Source organism: Falco cherrug, chromosome 1 (genome assembly GCF_023634085.1).
Source record: "Falco cherrug isolate bFalChe1 chromosome 1, bFalChe1.pri, whole genome shotgun sequence".
NCBI lineage: Eukaryota > Metazoa > Chordata > Aves > Falconiformes > Falconidae > Falco > Falco cherrug.
Window position 1 is genome coordinate 79,592,830 of NC_073697.1, and position 16,597 is coordinate 79,609,426.

Genomic DNA, 16,597 nt, shown 5'->3' on the forward strand with positions numbered 1-16,597 from the left:
AGTCTCTGGTGTGAAAAAGTAGTAGGAGATTATGTCAACTGCCCACTCATCAGCAATCACTCCTCTAACACTCATCTGGGCTGTGAAGATAGATTTTAAGTTACTTGTGAGATAATATCCATTATAGTGTCCCCTAGCAACAGTGGATACTAAAAATGAATGCTGGGTTTATGGTAAAGAAAGGAAAAGTGGGTGGGCAAGAATGCCCCCAAATTTGTGCTGCATTTCCTTCTGATCACATCATGTAGGCTATGCTGTTCTCTCATTCTCCTCAGAGAAGCATCTCCTTCTCTTTCCCTTTTTTACATTGCACTTTGATTTGTTTATAGAGCACAATTTTGCAGCTATAAACCCTTTCTGCAGAACTGAGTTTATTCTTTCTGAGGCTCAAGAAGCGTGTGTTACAGAGTAGTCTGAAATAACTGTACTGCTTTTTGGTTTTCTATTTTTTTTACCTTCTTTTACTTCCCACAATATTTACTTTGTCACATTTACAAAATTGTTATCATGAGAATGGAATTAAGCAACTTTTACTAAGCAGTAGAGAACCCAAAGGAATGTGTATACTTCTGGATACAGTACACAGCTCTGCCGCAGTATGAATGATGGACAGGTGCTAAACCAGCAGAATGGGACCAGCTGAATGATGAGTTAGTGTTTGAATCATTTGGTAATCAGAGTCAGTGTTTTCTGGAATCATGGAAAATCCTAAAGAAAGAGCTTTCTTAAAAAAATAAAATAATGATTAAAAAAAAAAAAAAATCAAGGAACCAGAACTTTGTTCAATGAAAACAGAACAGAAAAGAAGCAGGTCCCAGAAACTTCTTTTGATACAAAACCCACTCATTTTTAAATAAAATAAATAAATAAATAAAAAAGATAGCAGGACGCATGAGTCTATTGGACTCTTCTGCATTCATTAAATTGAAATAACATTGTTACAACCAAACCCACATGAAAGTAATAACCTTTGTAGTATTAACCTTTTTTCTTTATATATAAAGGAATAATAGATAACCAAAAGACTCTGGTCCTAAATTAATCTAATCTCTTTAAAGACTTTGATTTGATTGCCATCCCCACTCTCATCCTCTCATCCATTTAAATCCATTCAGCATTTAAACCTCTCTTGAATGGATATCACTATTCAGTTGTCTTGCAAATGGATTGAGCACTAAAACCCAGAACGAAAAAAAAAACCCACACAAACACCAGAAGTTACTCCACCACCTGTCTTATGGCATTTTCTTATGCATAAATTTATGGCACCACAAAGTTTATGGCATTTTCTACACGCTGCTCCTAAAATGCCACCTTCCTGCCACCAGCAAAACATCCCACCTTCCTGCCACCAGCAAAACATCAATGCTGCTACTAAGGACGTCAACTCTAAATTGGCTATTTCATAATAATTCTTTCCTAACAGTATTTCAAATAAGTCAAGGTACTTGAACGTTAGAACTCATCCCAGACATTTAAATTATATGACCATCTTTCAGACTTTGAATAAAAATTATTAACAAGTAATTGGGGGATGGGGTGGTAATTGTGTATTGAGGAATGAGAATTCATATGCTTTTTATAATTCCATACATTAAAGGAATCAATCCTATCCAAAAGGATCTGAGTCACATAAGAGAGACATAATAAATTTTAACTTTAGTATGATTTCACTTTTTGTGAAGAAGTTATAGCCAATGATGAAAGAGACATTTATAAGTATCACTGATTATATATAGTCACCCAAGTGGAGCCCAGCCCACCTATATCCTATATGTGTAGCATCTCATAAAAAAGCAGGTGGCTAAAATTGAACATGCTGAAATTCTAAGGCAACAGCTGCCAGAAAAGAGCTCTAAGGACTGGTCTTCACTACAACTTTCATCTCTGTTCTCAGAGTCTGTGATTGTGATGCTGACTTTTTTTCCAGTTTGCAGCCTTAAAAATTTTGGGGGACTCCTCACTGTTTCCTGACAACTCAAATAGAGGTGGCAGCAGCAACCCCTGCCCCTTCAGAAGGCGGGGGGCAGGGAGAAGCACAAATCCCAGCAGCCCAGTTACTGTGCAACTGGAGGCGTCATGAGCACTGTCTGCACCGGCTCTTCTGTAAATAGAGAGTTCATTTAAGGGTCTTTGTCCAGTTATTCAAAGCCCACTTGAACTTGCACTTACCCAAGAGATAACTTCACCCTCTGCAATCACAGTTCACAAGAAGCATTTAAGACTGTCTGACAGTAAGGACAGCCCATCAGTTGTCCAGAAAATAATCTTTTTAGGAACTAGACCTTGATAAGAAACTCACTGCCCTCAAAAGACCCAGAATGAATACTTTATGTGAAGGGTTACATTTTGTTCCTCAATCTATGCTTGATATTAGTATGTTTTTCACACATACTTCAATATTACCCCTATAATGCACTCAAGGCAAAACAAACAAAAATTTTGGGTGTCCCCATCCCCCCCTCCCCGCCCCCCCCGCAAGGATGTGGGGTTGAATTTAATCTTTCTATAAGGAAAAGGTGCTGACATTAGTCTTTCATGCTGGTGCTCTGTTGATGCTGTAAAGACACTTCCATGACAAGGGGCCAAACAGAAGCAAAAAATCTGTCCTCTTTTTTACCGAGACGCTTAGGATGCAGTTATACAAGTTTACTCCACATGCTAGATGTACAGACCTGTAGTAATTACAAGAAGTGAAGCTCCACATGGTGCAAGTTACTCATTGTGTCTTATATTACACCCAAAGGTCTCTTAAAAAAATTAATTAAGAAAATATTTAGCCTTTTTTATTGTGTTTACTGTAACTTATCGCTACATAGTATGCATTTGACACAATTTATGTCAAAAAATACCCCCAAAACCAGCTAAGCAAATATTTTCCTTCTTCATAGCCACTAAGGACAATGTCTGCATGTTTCCTCTTAATATACTTGTTTCAGTCTTGTCAGAATGAGCCAGATCTAATTTTTTAACCCTTGTCAACGATTTCCTAACGATACATTCATTAAGAACACAAGTGACTGTTGAAGCCAGTCGGGTTACAGTTTCTACCACAGAACCTTAATGCCCCCCGAATGGAAGGGGATAGCTTGGGCACAGTCCAGTCACAACAGATCTCAAGTGAAAGCAAGTAGCATACAGAAACATTAGGGAAAAGGGAGGGAGTGAACTTAATGCATGTGGCTCTGTATCATAAAGGGTCATCCTAAGAACCCTCAGAGGAAGAACGTCCCTGCATTAAGAGTTAAGTACTTAATTTGATTTGAAGAGGGGGAAAAAAGTCACAGAACTACTTACATAGATTTTACCCCATGTTAGCACTGACAGCTGCCTTCAGCTTAACTAATTTTCTTCAGGCAAAAGTTCTACATATTACACATACTAACTAGAAAGCTTTGGGATTTCTTTCAAAACAGAGGTAAATGATTCACTTATACAAAGATTCACATATGCAGCTGCTAAAAGCTCCTCCAGCCCTGCAAAAAAACCAAAAACCCCCACCACAAAACAGACTATAGTTCATACTTTAAATTAGAGGACTGAACAGAATCGAAAATGAGTGTAGCTATCATAATATGAAGACAATGGTCAAATGGCACCTATTATTCAACCATCAGTTGGTTTCACATTCCTTTACTCATGTATTTTATCCGTATCATCTTATCTACAGAAATTGCACTTTGGATTTGTGACACATCTCTGTGGTTTATTACATATAATACAAGTCAGACTGTAATCATCTGACAATTAGGAAGAACAGCTGCAACCACCACTGAAATGAACTAGAGCCATTCTGCGCACAGGCAGACAGTGAGTTTGATACACACTACTAACGTAAGAAATATATTTTATTTATTTATTTATTTTCCTATTGCAGCATTGCATTTTAACGTTCTAATGTACAACCAACTCACAACATCAGGCTGACTTTTAAAGACAACTGTAGCATCCACGTTCTGCCCAGAAAAAAGCTAATTCTATGTATTCCTATCACAAAGCTGTTACCATTGAATGTAAGAGACAGAAAGCAACAAATCTGGACAAAAGCAACAACTGAGAAAAATCAGTCCTTCCTGGTCATGAGTTAAGGCATCTCTCTGATGACAGGAGCTGTCAGGAACAGAAGTCTAATGGCCTCATGATTAAAACAGCATTGAGGGGCTAGCATCATGAAAATAATGACCTGTCATATCAGCAGAAGAAAAGCTGCTGCTTTTCTTCATCAGAAGGGGTGGGCTTACAGAATGTAAATCCCCTAAGCCTCTGTTAGCTTATGTAATGAAAATTCACTGCCAGTCCTATCATCTGAACAGTACTGCACAATGCAGCCAGAAGACTGTACTCCTCCTTTTCTGTTTGTTTAGTTTGCTGGGTTTTGGGTATGGTTTTTTTTTTTCTTTGTGAACTTTTTCATTCACAAGTCACAACTGAAATTATAAAAGCACACAAGACTGAAATTACTGCAATATTGCAGAGATTTATATATCTATATTATCAACCAAATAACCTAAATCTCTTCTGAGATACATGCATGGATACAGTTTCCATGTAAATTGGAGTTTGTGTTCACTTTGGAAAGGACACTGGTATTCTTACCATTCTGCCCACAGAAAGGGTTGCAATGCAGATGTAGTAGAACTACACTGTTAAGAAAATCATTAGCTGTATTTCAAGCAATGCAGAGATGAACTGCATAAATTTCAAGCCCACCACAATTGTAAAGGCAGGACAAAAACCACCTGGAGAAATACAGGCAAAATATCAGAAGTTTATTCTAAAACACCTATAATTTAAACTTTGTTTCGAAAACATATAGAACACAGCAATCGTGCTTAAGACTGGTGAGAATCAGCATGATCAGAACTCTGCTGGTTAATGTTGTTCCAGGCGTGTCTGGGTCAGGATGGCTGGTCATAAACATAGAATTTGCTGTAATGCAAATGTTCTACCTTGGTAAATACTGTTAATTGAATTGCAGGTAAAAATGGAGTGGAAAAAAGCCATACAGGATCACCCCAATTCAGATTCAGGGAAGTATTTAAAGTGGAAGCTAGAATGATACCTTCAACGTATCTGTAAAATGGGATATTTGCTCTAGATTAAAAGACCTCACATAACAGCTTGAAATGTCAGAACTGATGTTGGAGAAATCCAAGTGTGGAGACCAGGCAAGCCAGATATAAGGCAAAAACTTGCCATAGCTTCAGGATATATCTAGGACATCATATTTACCACCACCATTGTTTTCCTGTTACAGAACTATGCTAAGGAAAAAGTCTTATGTAGTTGGATATGGTTTTGTTTTATTTTTTCCAATATGTGAGAAACATTTGAATTACTATGAGACTTAAAAGCTGCTAATTACCTTAAACTAATATAGTCCAGTGTTTTCTCTCATTGACCCCATGAGCTGACAGTACAGGGTGTTAGAGCCTACAGCAACGATGGAGACAGCTGTAGCATTGCACAGAATGTGCACCTTAAGTAGGTAGAGTGGCAACGACCACTGCAGGTAACTCGTGAGGTCCTCTCATACACTACAGATGGGAGAGAAAGGTGTCCTGGTACAAACTGTACACTGTGGCACAGAAAGTCTTAACGTTACCAGGTTGTACTTTTTATCTAGTTTCGGTCACAGGTCAGAACTAAAGGATCAGGTCACTGTAAGGTACAGAGTTACAATACATTAAATTTCATACCGTATTATGTTCTGTCCTTTGTCATATAAATGTGCCTTTGGAGGGGCTGTTGAGTGCTCTACAGCAACAATACTGGTTTGTGTGTTTCAAGATGGCAGAAACAGCAGAATAACAAGTAGTATGGGATGTAGTCAATAAAACCCCTTAGCTTTTCTACAGAAGGTACTGGAAAAAATATTATTTTATTAGGAAATATAAGAGATAAGAAATGCAAGATACAACTTATTATTCTGATAACTGGTAAATTACTTGGCTTGTGTAGAATTGTTTTACATAGTTCAGCTCCCTGTGTTAGTTATTTCCTCAACTGGTCAATTATTTATACTCCCTTCATGTCCAACAAAGTACACTTTCTCTTCTTTAACCGAGTTTGGTCCTGAATTTAAATTTCATAGGAACCCTAGCTATAGTGCTTTTTTATAAGAAAAAAAAACCAAAACAAAAAACAAACAAGCCAACAATACAACCCTCTTCTTCAGAGGGTCATATCTTCCAAGCCAAAAAGCCCAACGCAACCTCAAAAGCACACGTATCAGGGAGTGCATTCGTACAGCTTCCTGGTACCCCTGCACAAACACAAGCATGGTAAGATTATGACCGAGTAAAGATTACGAGTGACTTATTACTGTTTCTTAACTTGACCAGTACTTTTGTATTCAGCACATTGTTTACTTGAATAAATATACTCCCATTGAAAGGCTATTCTAGTTATAACATTAAAAATATTTTAACTTATCTTACTTTTTTCTTTGCAAGCGGACAAATGAGTCACCCTACCTGGATTTTCTTTCACTTGCTGCTTCACTCTGCCATATGCAAAGGAAGAAAAACCAAGCTAAGTTTTCATTTAAAGAAAAGAATTATTGTGCAAAGACAGTGCACTCATCTGAGCAAACATATGTTTATAGTACTGGGTATTTTAATTATATTTGACATGGCCTTGACAATTACTCCCTTCAGAATTATGAAGGAAAGGTATCTGCCAATCTGTTATGAACCTCAGCTCCCGAATTAAGTGCAAGAGTAACCTCTAAGAAATTCGTTGATAGAAGATATAAAAAACCAGCTGAATATCAGTTAATTAGAAGAAATGAAAGCAAGAATCAAATCAAATATGTATACAAGGTACTCAAAATAAAACCCCAAACAGAAAAGCAAAACAAAAAAATACTTTGAAAGATTTGTGTGAAATACCTCTCCAGGAACACAAAAGAGGATATGACATTCAAATGACAAATTTTACCTGTTCCTTTATTTACTGAAAAGAGTTTAAACAATGTACCACTATTCACACATTGGGATTTTAACGATGTGTTGCTGTGATGGCAGACAGATACAGGATACGAGAGTTTAGTATCTCTCCCCCTTCACACACCCACAGGAAGTGTATATAATGTCAGCTCCTATGGCCTCACAAAATATCCAAACCACGATCCATCAGATAGCTTGGTTCAAAACTACATCCCTCCTGATGCCTGTTACGCCATGGTTGTTTCTCTCCTAAGCTACAAAGCCTTCAGCTGTGAATCATAGGAAGGAACTACAGATTCCGTAAGTCCCACAGAAACCTGTGCCAGTGATTGAGAATGCTTACTGAGGCTGAGAAAAAAACCAATACCATTGAAGAATGTCAATAATGTCAACTAATACAATACTGTAAGTGTTGTTTTCCATACAAAACAGAGAACTTTACCATTAAAGGCCATTAAAATATTGTGCAGTAGGGAGGTAAGTTTTTTGTGGGGGGTGTTTTTGTTGTTTTGGGTTGTTTTTTTTTGTTGGGGAGGGGGTGGGGGTGGGTTTTTTTGTGGTTTTTTTTTGTTTGTTTGTTTTGGGTTTGGTTTTTGGGGGTTTTGTTTTATTTTGTTTGTTGTTTGGGTTTTTTTTTAACAGGACATTGTACTTTCTGGTCATGACCTGATTTCCACTTCAGGTAACCTGCTTACCTAAATTTTCCCTGGAAAATTAGACATTAATTCCTCTAATATTCTGTCAAGAGTATATTCCTAGATGTCAAAACTGTTATTTGAGACAGAGATAAAATATTTCACATTTTTGTATCATAATATATCTGTGGCCCAGATACTGAATGCAGAAGGAAAAATGGGGGGACCCCAAAGATTTCAAGCATAAAGTCTTTTTCTAGTACTGCAAAAGAAAATCATAAACTAATATTTTAATAGATGCATTTTATAAACATACTGACATGCAGGTGTCAGACTTTTGCAAAACTCAAGCAACACCTTTGCTCCATCCCCCTACCTCCCGTCAGATTTCTCTAAGTTAAGGGAAAAGTAACTTACTTGCAAATGTCGTCTTCTGGGTCCTCAAGCCCAAATTTTTCATCAAAGGTAAGCTGTATCCATACATTTTCATCTACTGCTACTAATCTCCACACTAGTACAGTATTGCGTGGGTATGTGTGTGGAAACTTGGGGCTGTGAATACTTCCATTAGTAGTCACAGTAATTATCTTCTCATGCTGAGGATCCTGCACACCTATAGTAAAGACAGAAAACAGATGCATCAGTACTTATTTCTTCTCATTTTCCTGCAGTTTTTGTTAAGTACGCACAGCTACAGACACTTTGGTTTTGTTTGCTTTTCTTCACCTTGCAAGGAACGTAGCTCAGAAAAGCTACATAGTGACAACAACCCAAAGTTATTAAGTGTACCTTTGCTGGCAAAAAATGATTCAAACCCAAGCCTCAACTGCTGTTCAGAAAGCAGAACAGAACTTCAAGTGCAAAAACCTGCATGCAAGACTGGAGTGCTCACAGAAGCCCAGCAGCCCAAGGGACCACACCATGCAGCCTCCCGATGGATTCAGATTGCACAGGGATCATACGAGCATACAGGGAGAGGTCTGCTCACACCTGCCACAAAAGGGATGGTTTAAATTTGTCTCTTGTTAACAGAGACTGTCCTACACTTATTGAGTCCAATGATAAGCATTTTGATGACTACCTCCTTCCGGAGGGCCGTATCAGCATAAAGTTATCCCAATACAGGAATGAAACTGGGACAGGCTTGGGAAAGTCACCAAGTGTAAGAAATTAGGCATTTACTGACAAGCCTCAGTCAAGGGCATTCCACAAAAATCTTCACCTCACTGTTAAGACTAAACAAATGTAAAATTAAATGACTGTTTTACAATGCAAACGAATTTACAGCAGCAAATTTCAGAAGACATAAGCCAACTACACTTGATCTTTAAAGCACACAGTAACACTGAAACTACTGAAAAGACCTTGTCAGGTTATGAATCCGTAACTGTGAGGAGTTACCAAAAGGCAAGGACTCCTTCGGTGAGCAGCAGCTGTGCCTTTCAGAACCCCAACAGCTCTCTCCACAGTAACTCAAGGAACCTCATTCTCAAGTGCCCAGTGTTCACAGGAATTCACATCCAGCAGCTTGGAATCGACTCGTACAGGGTATTCAGCTGCAAAAAAATCAGGCACTGACCTAATCTGGATGCTTTTTAACATTGTGACATACACCGATGAGACCTCTAAACCATAAAATTTAATTCCATAAGCACATCAAATGGAAAAACTCTCCTTATGCTAGAGCACATGGCTTTGACTACCTTTGGCTTTGTCAAAAAACCCGTATACACTCAGGCTTGACATTTCAGTTAGTAAACCATAGGATTTCTCAGAGTTACTTATTAAAATCTTTAGTAACAAGATAAACTTGTAGTTTTGTACTGGAGAGTTATCAGTATTACTTTGTTTTCAGCTATTCATTGTCTCTTTCAGTTGGATACTTTATCTTATTTTTCTGATTTTTTTTTTTATAATCAGTACTATGACAAACATTCATTTGAAGCTATGTAAGACATATATGCTTCTGTCTACAATGAAAATACACATTGCAATTGTACCTTATTATAGCTACACGTAAAGGCTGACAGCTAAATAAATGCAGTACAAGAAAAAAAAAAGGCCATGGAAACAGCATTTCTATTTTAAAAGAATTAATCTGCACTTAAATATAATTTAAAGTCTGATGGACTTTTGCCTTCTATTCTTTTGGACTTGTGCCTTATACTTGCGGGATGAAAATGGTGAATTTTCTTTTAAGAGGAATCGCTGCTTATATAAAACTGGTTAAGTGTGGTCTTGCCAGTATCCACACATAGTTCCAGAGCACTGACACTCTTGTGTACAAATAAGAGAGGATAGCATGCAGTAATAAGAAAAAAAGCACAAAAAAAGGCACAAAGACCTGATTCCAAATTTAGACACTTCACTGGGTTTTTGTTAGCTGAGTCACAAGCATTTTTCTGTAATGTATAGTATGTCAGCTCAGAGCTGCATGCTAAACACACGAGCCAACAATAATAAAACTGACTTTCCCAGAGATTAGTCCACCAGAGTGCTATTTCCAAAGTATGCAAAGGACCACCATTTCAGACAAACATGTCAAAGTGTGGTGTCTGACGGCACTATAGTCATGGGTTCCTTTTTTCTTTCAAAGCACACACAGGATTACAAACCATGTTATATTTTACAAAATATTAAGTGTTTTCTTTTGTATCATCAGGACAATGGTAACAGCAACATCGCAAGTAAGGACTGTACATAGTCCAGGCATATCAATTGAGAAGTCAATGAAAAGGGGCAAAAGAAAGAAAAGGCATGTAGCAATTTAGTGAACAGAAGTTGTGGCATCTCCAGTACATTCAGCTCCTCCATTTATAAAGGAAAAATATCTATTTACTTTAGCACACAACAGTGTTCCATGAACATATCAAATTCCCACACACACCACTTGCTCCATTTCAAATATTTGCTCTCACACAGTGGAATTCCTTCTCTTACAAAAGAATTATTTTGTATGACTACAAAGGAAAGTAATTGCTGTCACTGGAGAATGAAGCTGCTTATTTGTCTTCAGATAAGCCGGAATATTCCTTTTTAACTCTTCTACAAAAATTGTACCATTGTACCTTAACAAGCTAGCCTTTTCCTGAGTTCATGCATGTTATGAAAATTGCTTTTGAGTAAACTGAGTGAAGAGCATATCTACCTGAATGTGGTTGAGACTACAGTCTCTATTATTTGTGGAATTACTTTGTAATTCCTAACTTTCTTTTAGGGATAAATCAGTCCAAGTTACACTTAAAAAGGGAGTAAGTAACAAGTTCAGTCAGATTTACAGCAGTCAGCTGTATAATTCCAAACTATACACATTGCTGCCATGATCTGTGTGCCTTTGTATTTCAAGCTATCCCCTCCCCCCCCCCCCCCAAAAAAAAAAAAAAAAGAGGGAAAAAAATGATTATTACTGTACAATCAGCATTGAACAACCTTGAAGAATCAGTTTAGGCAAGGACTGAAGTAGGCAAGGCACCACCGCGGTCAGGGGGCAACAATTCCACACAAGGTAAATGGGGGCAGAAAAGGACCAAAACAATTAGTTGCATCTTCAATAAAAAGCTTCATCAGCAGATGGGAAACGGAGATCACCCACAGGAGAACGTCCTGGAAACAGGGCACACTTGATGGGAAAAATCCCTAAGCCGACCCAAGGATACAACATGGTTGTACTTATTAGGAAAGGAGAGCACACACTTCACACAGCCTTAAGCTGAAGAATGAGCCACCGCAGTCGCCTTTGATGTGGTACAAGATGCTATCACCAGATTTATATATCTATCAATACAGAAAGTCTGCCCCTGAAAATTACAAGATTCCAGGCATTCTGGAAGCACAGCAGTGCCTAACCCTTCCGCCGACGTGGTAACACAGATGAAACCCCACAGTATCACCAAAGGGATCAGCAGATGCCACTGTAAACTGAAATTAAACCCACTGACTAGACAAGCTCATTCCTGCCTGCTTCAAAGTAGGTCTCTTCCCCCATGGGCACAACACATTTCAAAGATCAGCACTGACACTTTTTAAATACAGCAAATACCTCTTTCTTAGTACATTGCAATCACTACATTGTAGTAAGGATCACGGGTGGGACTCGGACAAACCGCACGCAGCTCAGAGACGGATGAGGAGCTGCGCACCATGGGTACGGGAACGGCCTCGGCACTGAGCCACGTCAAAGGCTGATTCACTTCAGAGGTCACACAGTACCTTTAAAACTGATTTTTAAAGCTTTCTTCCTAAACCTACACGGATTTCACAACAGGATGACAGTACCGCTAATCACACACTGTTAATGTTACTTGCTTAATTTCATTCAATAGCCCTTAATTATGACCACCAACTTGTAGGCCTTTAGAAACAGCATTAGCAAATGTATGGCTATCTCTGCTTTAAAAAAAAAAAAAAAAAAAAAAAGCGGCCAAATTCAAACATATGAACAGTTTCAACTCTAAACATTTACCGATTAACATTAGAACTTTTCCAGATATACAGTAACGTTGCAGTATGTGCAAGTCCTCTGCTTTAAAACTCAGAAACAAAAGATGACAGTAACTAGTTCATTACCACAGAACCTCAGAGGGAAGCAGGTTTTTTTAATTAAAGTAATCAAAAGGTTTTCCTGACAACATTCCCATATAATTTTTACAACACTCCACATATGTACAGAAACCGACACTTTGTAGAATAAATTCTTTGAAATGGAACATAACATGCCATTTCTTCCTCTTTCACCAGACTTTCAAAAAGCAGTATGCCTACTCTCAGTAGCAGTAACTCATGGCGTACAGGGCTACCTCCTTCTGCCCTCTTCCTCTGGTTCAGCTGCCTCCAGGCACTTCTTAGCTATTATCTGGATGTAACAGTCAAAAGGAAATTTAACTCTTTTGCTGGGTACAAAGGAAAAGCTGGAAAATCGCCTGTTGTTGGCAGAAAATTGAAGACAAATAGCACTGTTTGACATAGGGCAAAGCCACTCAAAATCATAAAATGCTGCTTTGAAGGGATCTCTGGAGACCTCCCGTCCCAGCTCTTGCCTGGGTTACAATTCCTGCTCACACCACGGCAGGTCACCCACTTGAGGGTTGGCATTTTCTAGCCAATGCTCACATCTCCTCATGGATGGAAACTCCACAGTGCCTTGGGATAACCCGTTCCAGTGCTGTACTATCTCCCTGGGTAAGATGTTTTTCCTAATGTCCAGTCTGAACCTCTAGAGCTGCAATTTCTAGCCATGAGGTTTTCCGGGTTCATTTCGGTTTTACAGCCTGTGCTTCTAACAGGAAGAGTTTAACTTGGTCAGCCTTGCAACTACCCTTCAGGGAACTGGGGGGCTGCTATTAGACTGCCCCATAGCCTTCTCTTCCCCAGGCTAAACAAGCCCAGCCTCCTCACGCTTCACTCACTGCCTGCCACCAAGCAGATGCTGAGTCTTCAAGCCTGGCCAGCCAGCCAGTTTTCAACCTACCTAACAAGTAGTCTGTTCTTCCCAACCGCTGTGCCTCAAGTACCACAAGAAAACCTTTTGAATCACACAGTGTCTGTTTTCATCAGCAGCTTTTTCAAGCAGTGAGAAAAGAAAACTTCAGACAGACTTGCTGTAACTCCTAAGATAGCTTTCCTAAGTAGAAAGTGGTTTGTGGCTTTTCTGGGTTACATCACTAGCCTTTTGTGGACTTTAAATTTGGAGTTGCTTTTATGCTTTGATAAAGCTACCTATTTGGAATCTTGACATGATTCTTTAGCTATTAGAAATAACACAGAGAGAAGTGCACATACCCATAGTACATATACACTATATATATATATATATATACACACACACACACACATATGACCTGTCAATTATTGCAGCATGGCAAATTCAACTTCTACCCAAAAATCTGCTAATTTACACAGGTACTTGTTACCCAAATTAGCAAAGTAACAAATACAATATATTAATTATGCAAAGTCACAAAGTAGAAGCATGTACGAGAAATATTACATCTTGTTTAGATTACTCCTCCCTCTGACACATACTTACCTCACACACTTGAAAAGGCATGTAAAAAAATTCCAGTTCACACAGCTCAAGATGAATGTATAAAGGATTGTACTTGTGGGTTTTTTTAAAATCCTACAATTTAATCTATTCCTTTTTTCTTCAGTTACTATTTTGAGTTCAAACTTGTACTGTTACCTTAGGCACTGAATATCATACACTATTTAACTGCTGGCTAAAGGTCTTTCTGCTGAAGCTATGTAAAGAACATTATGTGACACAGATGAAGTAAGCGGAGAAGCAAAAGCTTTCTAATCGATCTTCAGGAACCCTCAGCTTTGGCAGTTGGCCCAAGAGGGAAGGACAAAAGGGGGTGGGGGGGAAGACATCATTGGAGAGCAAAGCATGGAACTGCAGTAAGAGATTAATAAAGTTTCCAAACAGCTGCATGACTTAATGTCTTGCAGAAGATAATCATGACTAATCATATACTAACAAACCTTCTTTATTCCAAATTGCATCAAGAAACAAAAATGAGTTTATACTTTTACTTTACAAGTTTATACCTTATAAACGTCAAGTATTCTGCCAGCACTTTGCCTAGAACTCTGGCTTCTGCTCAAAGAGGATGGCAATTAAATAGCTTTCTCGTGCACGGTAAATCTTCTTGCAATAAAAGTAACCTCTATGGAGATCTGTTTTCAGACCAAACTCTTTTGGAAGGCAGTCTTGGTCCTGAACTTCTCAATATCTTTTAAAACTAGATGAACACTACATTTTAGCCAAGACAAAGAAATCCTTTTGCTGAATGTTAGATGAGGTAACTGTTTGGTGTTATCACTTGTTCTAAGATCTAATTATTCTAGAGTGTTTCAATAAGCATTTATTCCAATGTCCACAGGTAAAGTCGTGTCTGCAATGGAATCAGTATTAAAGCTCCTGCTGACTCTTGAATACGAAAGGAATTCCATCTATACTAAATACATAAAGCTGTTACAATAATTATTTTATAATGGATCGCAATAATATAATCTTTCTACTTTCAGTCATGGGCCAATAATTATCCTGAAATAAACAGGATTATTAGTATGTTCCATATTCATAAAATAAATGCATATTCTAGTCATTCAAAAATTAACAAATAGCTCTGCAATATGACAGTTCGCACTTAAACTTATTATAGTAATTCCCTTCTTTTCTCTTATGGATAGAAGAAATGTCAAGCTGGTCCTTTTTATAATAATTTTTCACATTTGTTCTTGCCTCATTTTTTTCCTTAATAACAATATTATATGGTAAATAAGCATAATGTAACATACAGACTCTCGTCAAGGACTGCTGCCTATCTCCATCCTCTTCCATTAAACTGCTAGCTTGCGTGACCTGAGTCACCTCAGACAGAAAAGGCATCACTTCAGGGAAGAAAATTCTAGCCTCTTCCCCTGACCAAAACCATTTAGCTATTTAATAAATTAATCCAGAAGCAAGGGTTGTTCTGGAGATGCAAATGAAGAGGCAAGGATATAACATTTCCAGCAGAAAGTGCTGTGGAAGTTTTGCAGGCACTGTATTATAGTTAGTTCCAGTAAAAATGGAATTATTTGTAGATGCACTGCTATAGAGAATTGCGAAAATATTGATAACTGTAAGAGCACATATATTTAAAAGATTACAGACTGGGTATAAAAAAGTCTCATTGACAAATACAGGCAGAATAACACACTGAGAAGCTAATCTTATTCCACATCTGTACTTTGTAAGCGATAAGAAAACACATCAGGCTATCACTGATGCACAAAGTTTTAATTTTTAATGCTATTGTCTGAAGAAATATTATCCAGGAGAAGAATAACTCTTATTCTTTATTTTTCATTAGTTGTATATGGTTTGGATAACAGCTGGGCATTTGACTCTCATCTATATACTATTACTGTATTAGAAACAGTAGATGAATCATTCAAAGTTCACCAGCCAGGATGAATGAGACAGAACTAAAAATACCTTTTGTATGCACAGCAACAGAACAGCTGCTTATACCCCTACTTTTCTTCACTTTAAGTTATTTACAATTCATTTACATTTACAGTATGGTCTCCAAATGCCAAAGTAGTATCTGGAACGGTGATGACAAAAAAAGAGCCATAACAAATGTGTAACTACTCAAACTAATACTGTAGCTCTCAAGTAGGGAGGGATGGAGACAGAAAGATTGGAAAGGAGAGAAAAAAGAGAGGAAAAGGCAAAACAGGAAAGAGACCGTTATGTGTTAATTACCCCCCCTGTCTTTTCAAGGATTGGCAGATAGTAAACTGCTCCGTGATCACAGTATCAAGGGCAGACAACAGATACTATCAGCCTAAATAGCTGACCTTCACCCATCAACAGCATGAGCTCATCATGACTTCATCGTCTTCCCTACAACAGAATTACTTCTTCCACTTCCTCATCCTCTTGTAAGACCTTGTCAACATTTTTCTTTTCTGCTATATTCCAGAGCATCAATTGACTACATATTTTTTGATGTTTTCTGTATCTTACTTTCTCTTCCCCTGCGGAAGGGGTGTTTTACATATTCTGCACTGACAAGTCCCTCTGTACCAAACCATGTGAATAGATACTGAAAACTTCCAAAGTTGAAACAAATCCTAACGGCATACAGCAACGGATCCATTTTCCAGTTGTAGCTTGTAGAAGACCAAAACAGCAGAAGGTTCAGTCTTATTTAATAACGAACAGGTAAAATGAGTAGTCCTCAGTGAGTTACGCTCAGAAAGGGACATGCTTTTGAAAGCTACTTACCCAGGTTTTAACAAACATGATTAAAACAGTGACATTAGGAATTGCAAGTGTCCTTGGAAAAGTACAACTTACTATACATGAAAAATGTTGTCAATAGAAAAGACATGCTGTAAGAGTTAATGCTGAGACAGACCACGAAGCAAAAATTAACAGTAAACCAGGAAAAAAGTTGCCCAGCTGGAGAAATTTATACCTACTAAGAGATAACAAGGTTATATTTTTAGACTCTT

General features: G+C 38.0%; 1 protein-coding gene across 1 annotated transcript in view; it reads right to left on the reverse strand.

The window, feature by feature from the left end:
* The window catches only part of PDGFC (platelet derived growth factor C), a 136,263-nt gene that overhangs the window by 48,793 nt on the left and 70,873 nt on the right, over positions 1-16,597 (reverse strand). The window contains exon 2 of the mRNA XM_055700802.1: positions 8,003-8,198. Coding sequence (XP_055556777.1) covers positions 8,003-8,198 — 196 coding nt within the window. The remainder of the gene's footprint in view (positions 1-8,002; positions 8,199-16,597) is intronic.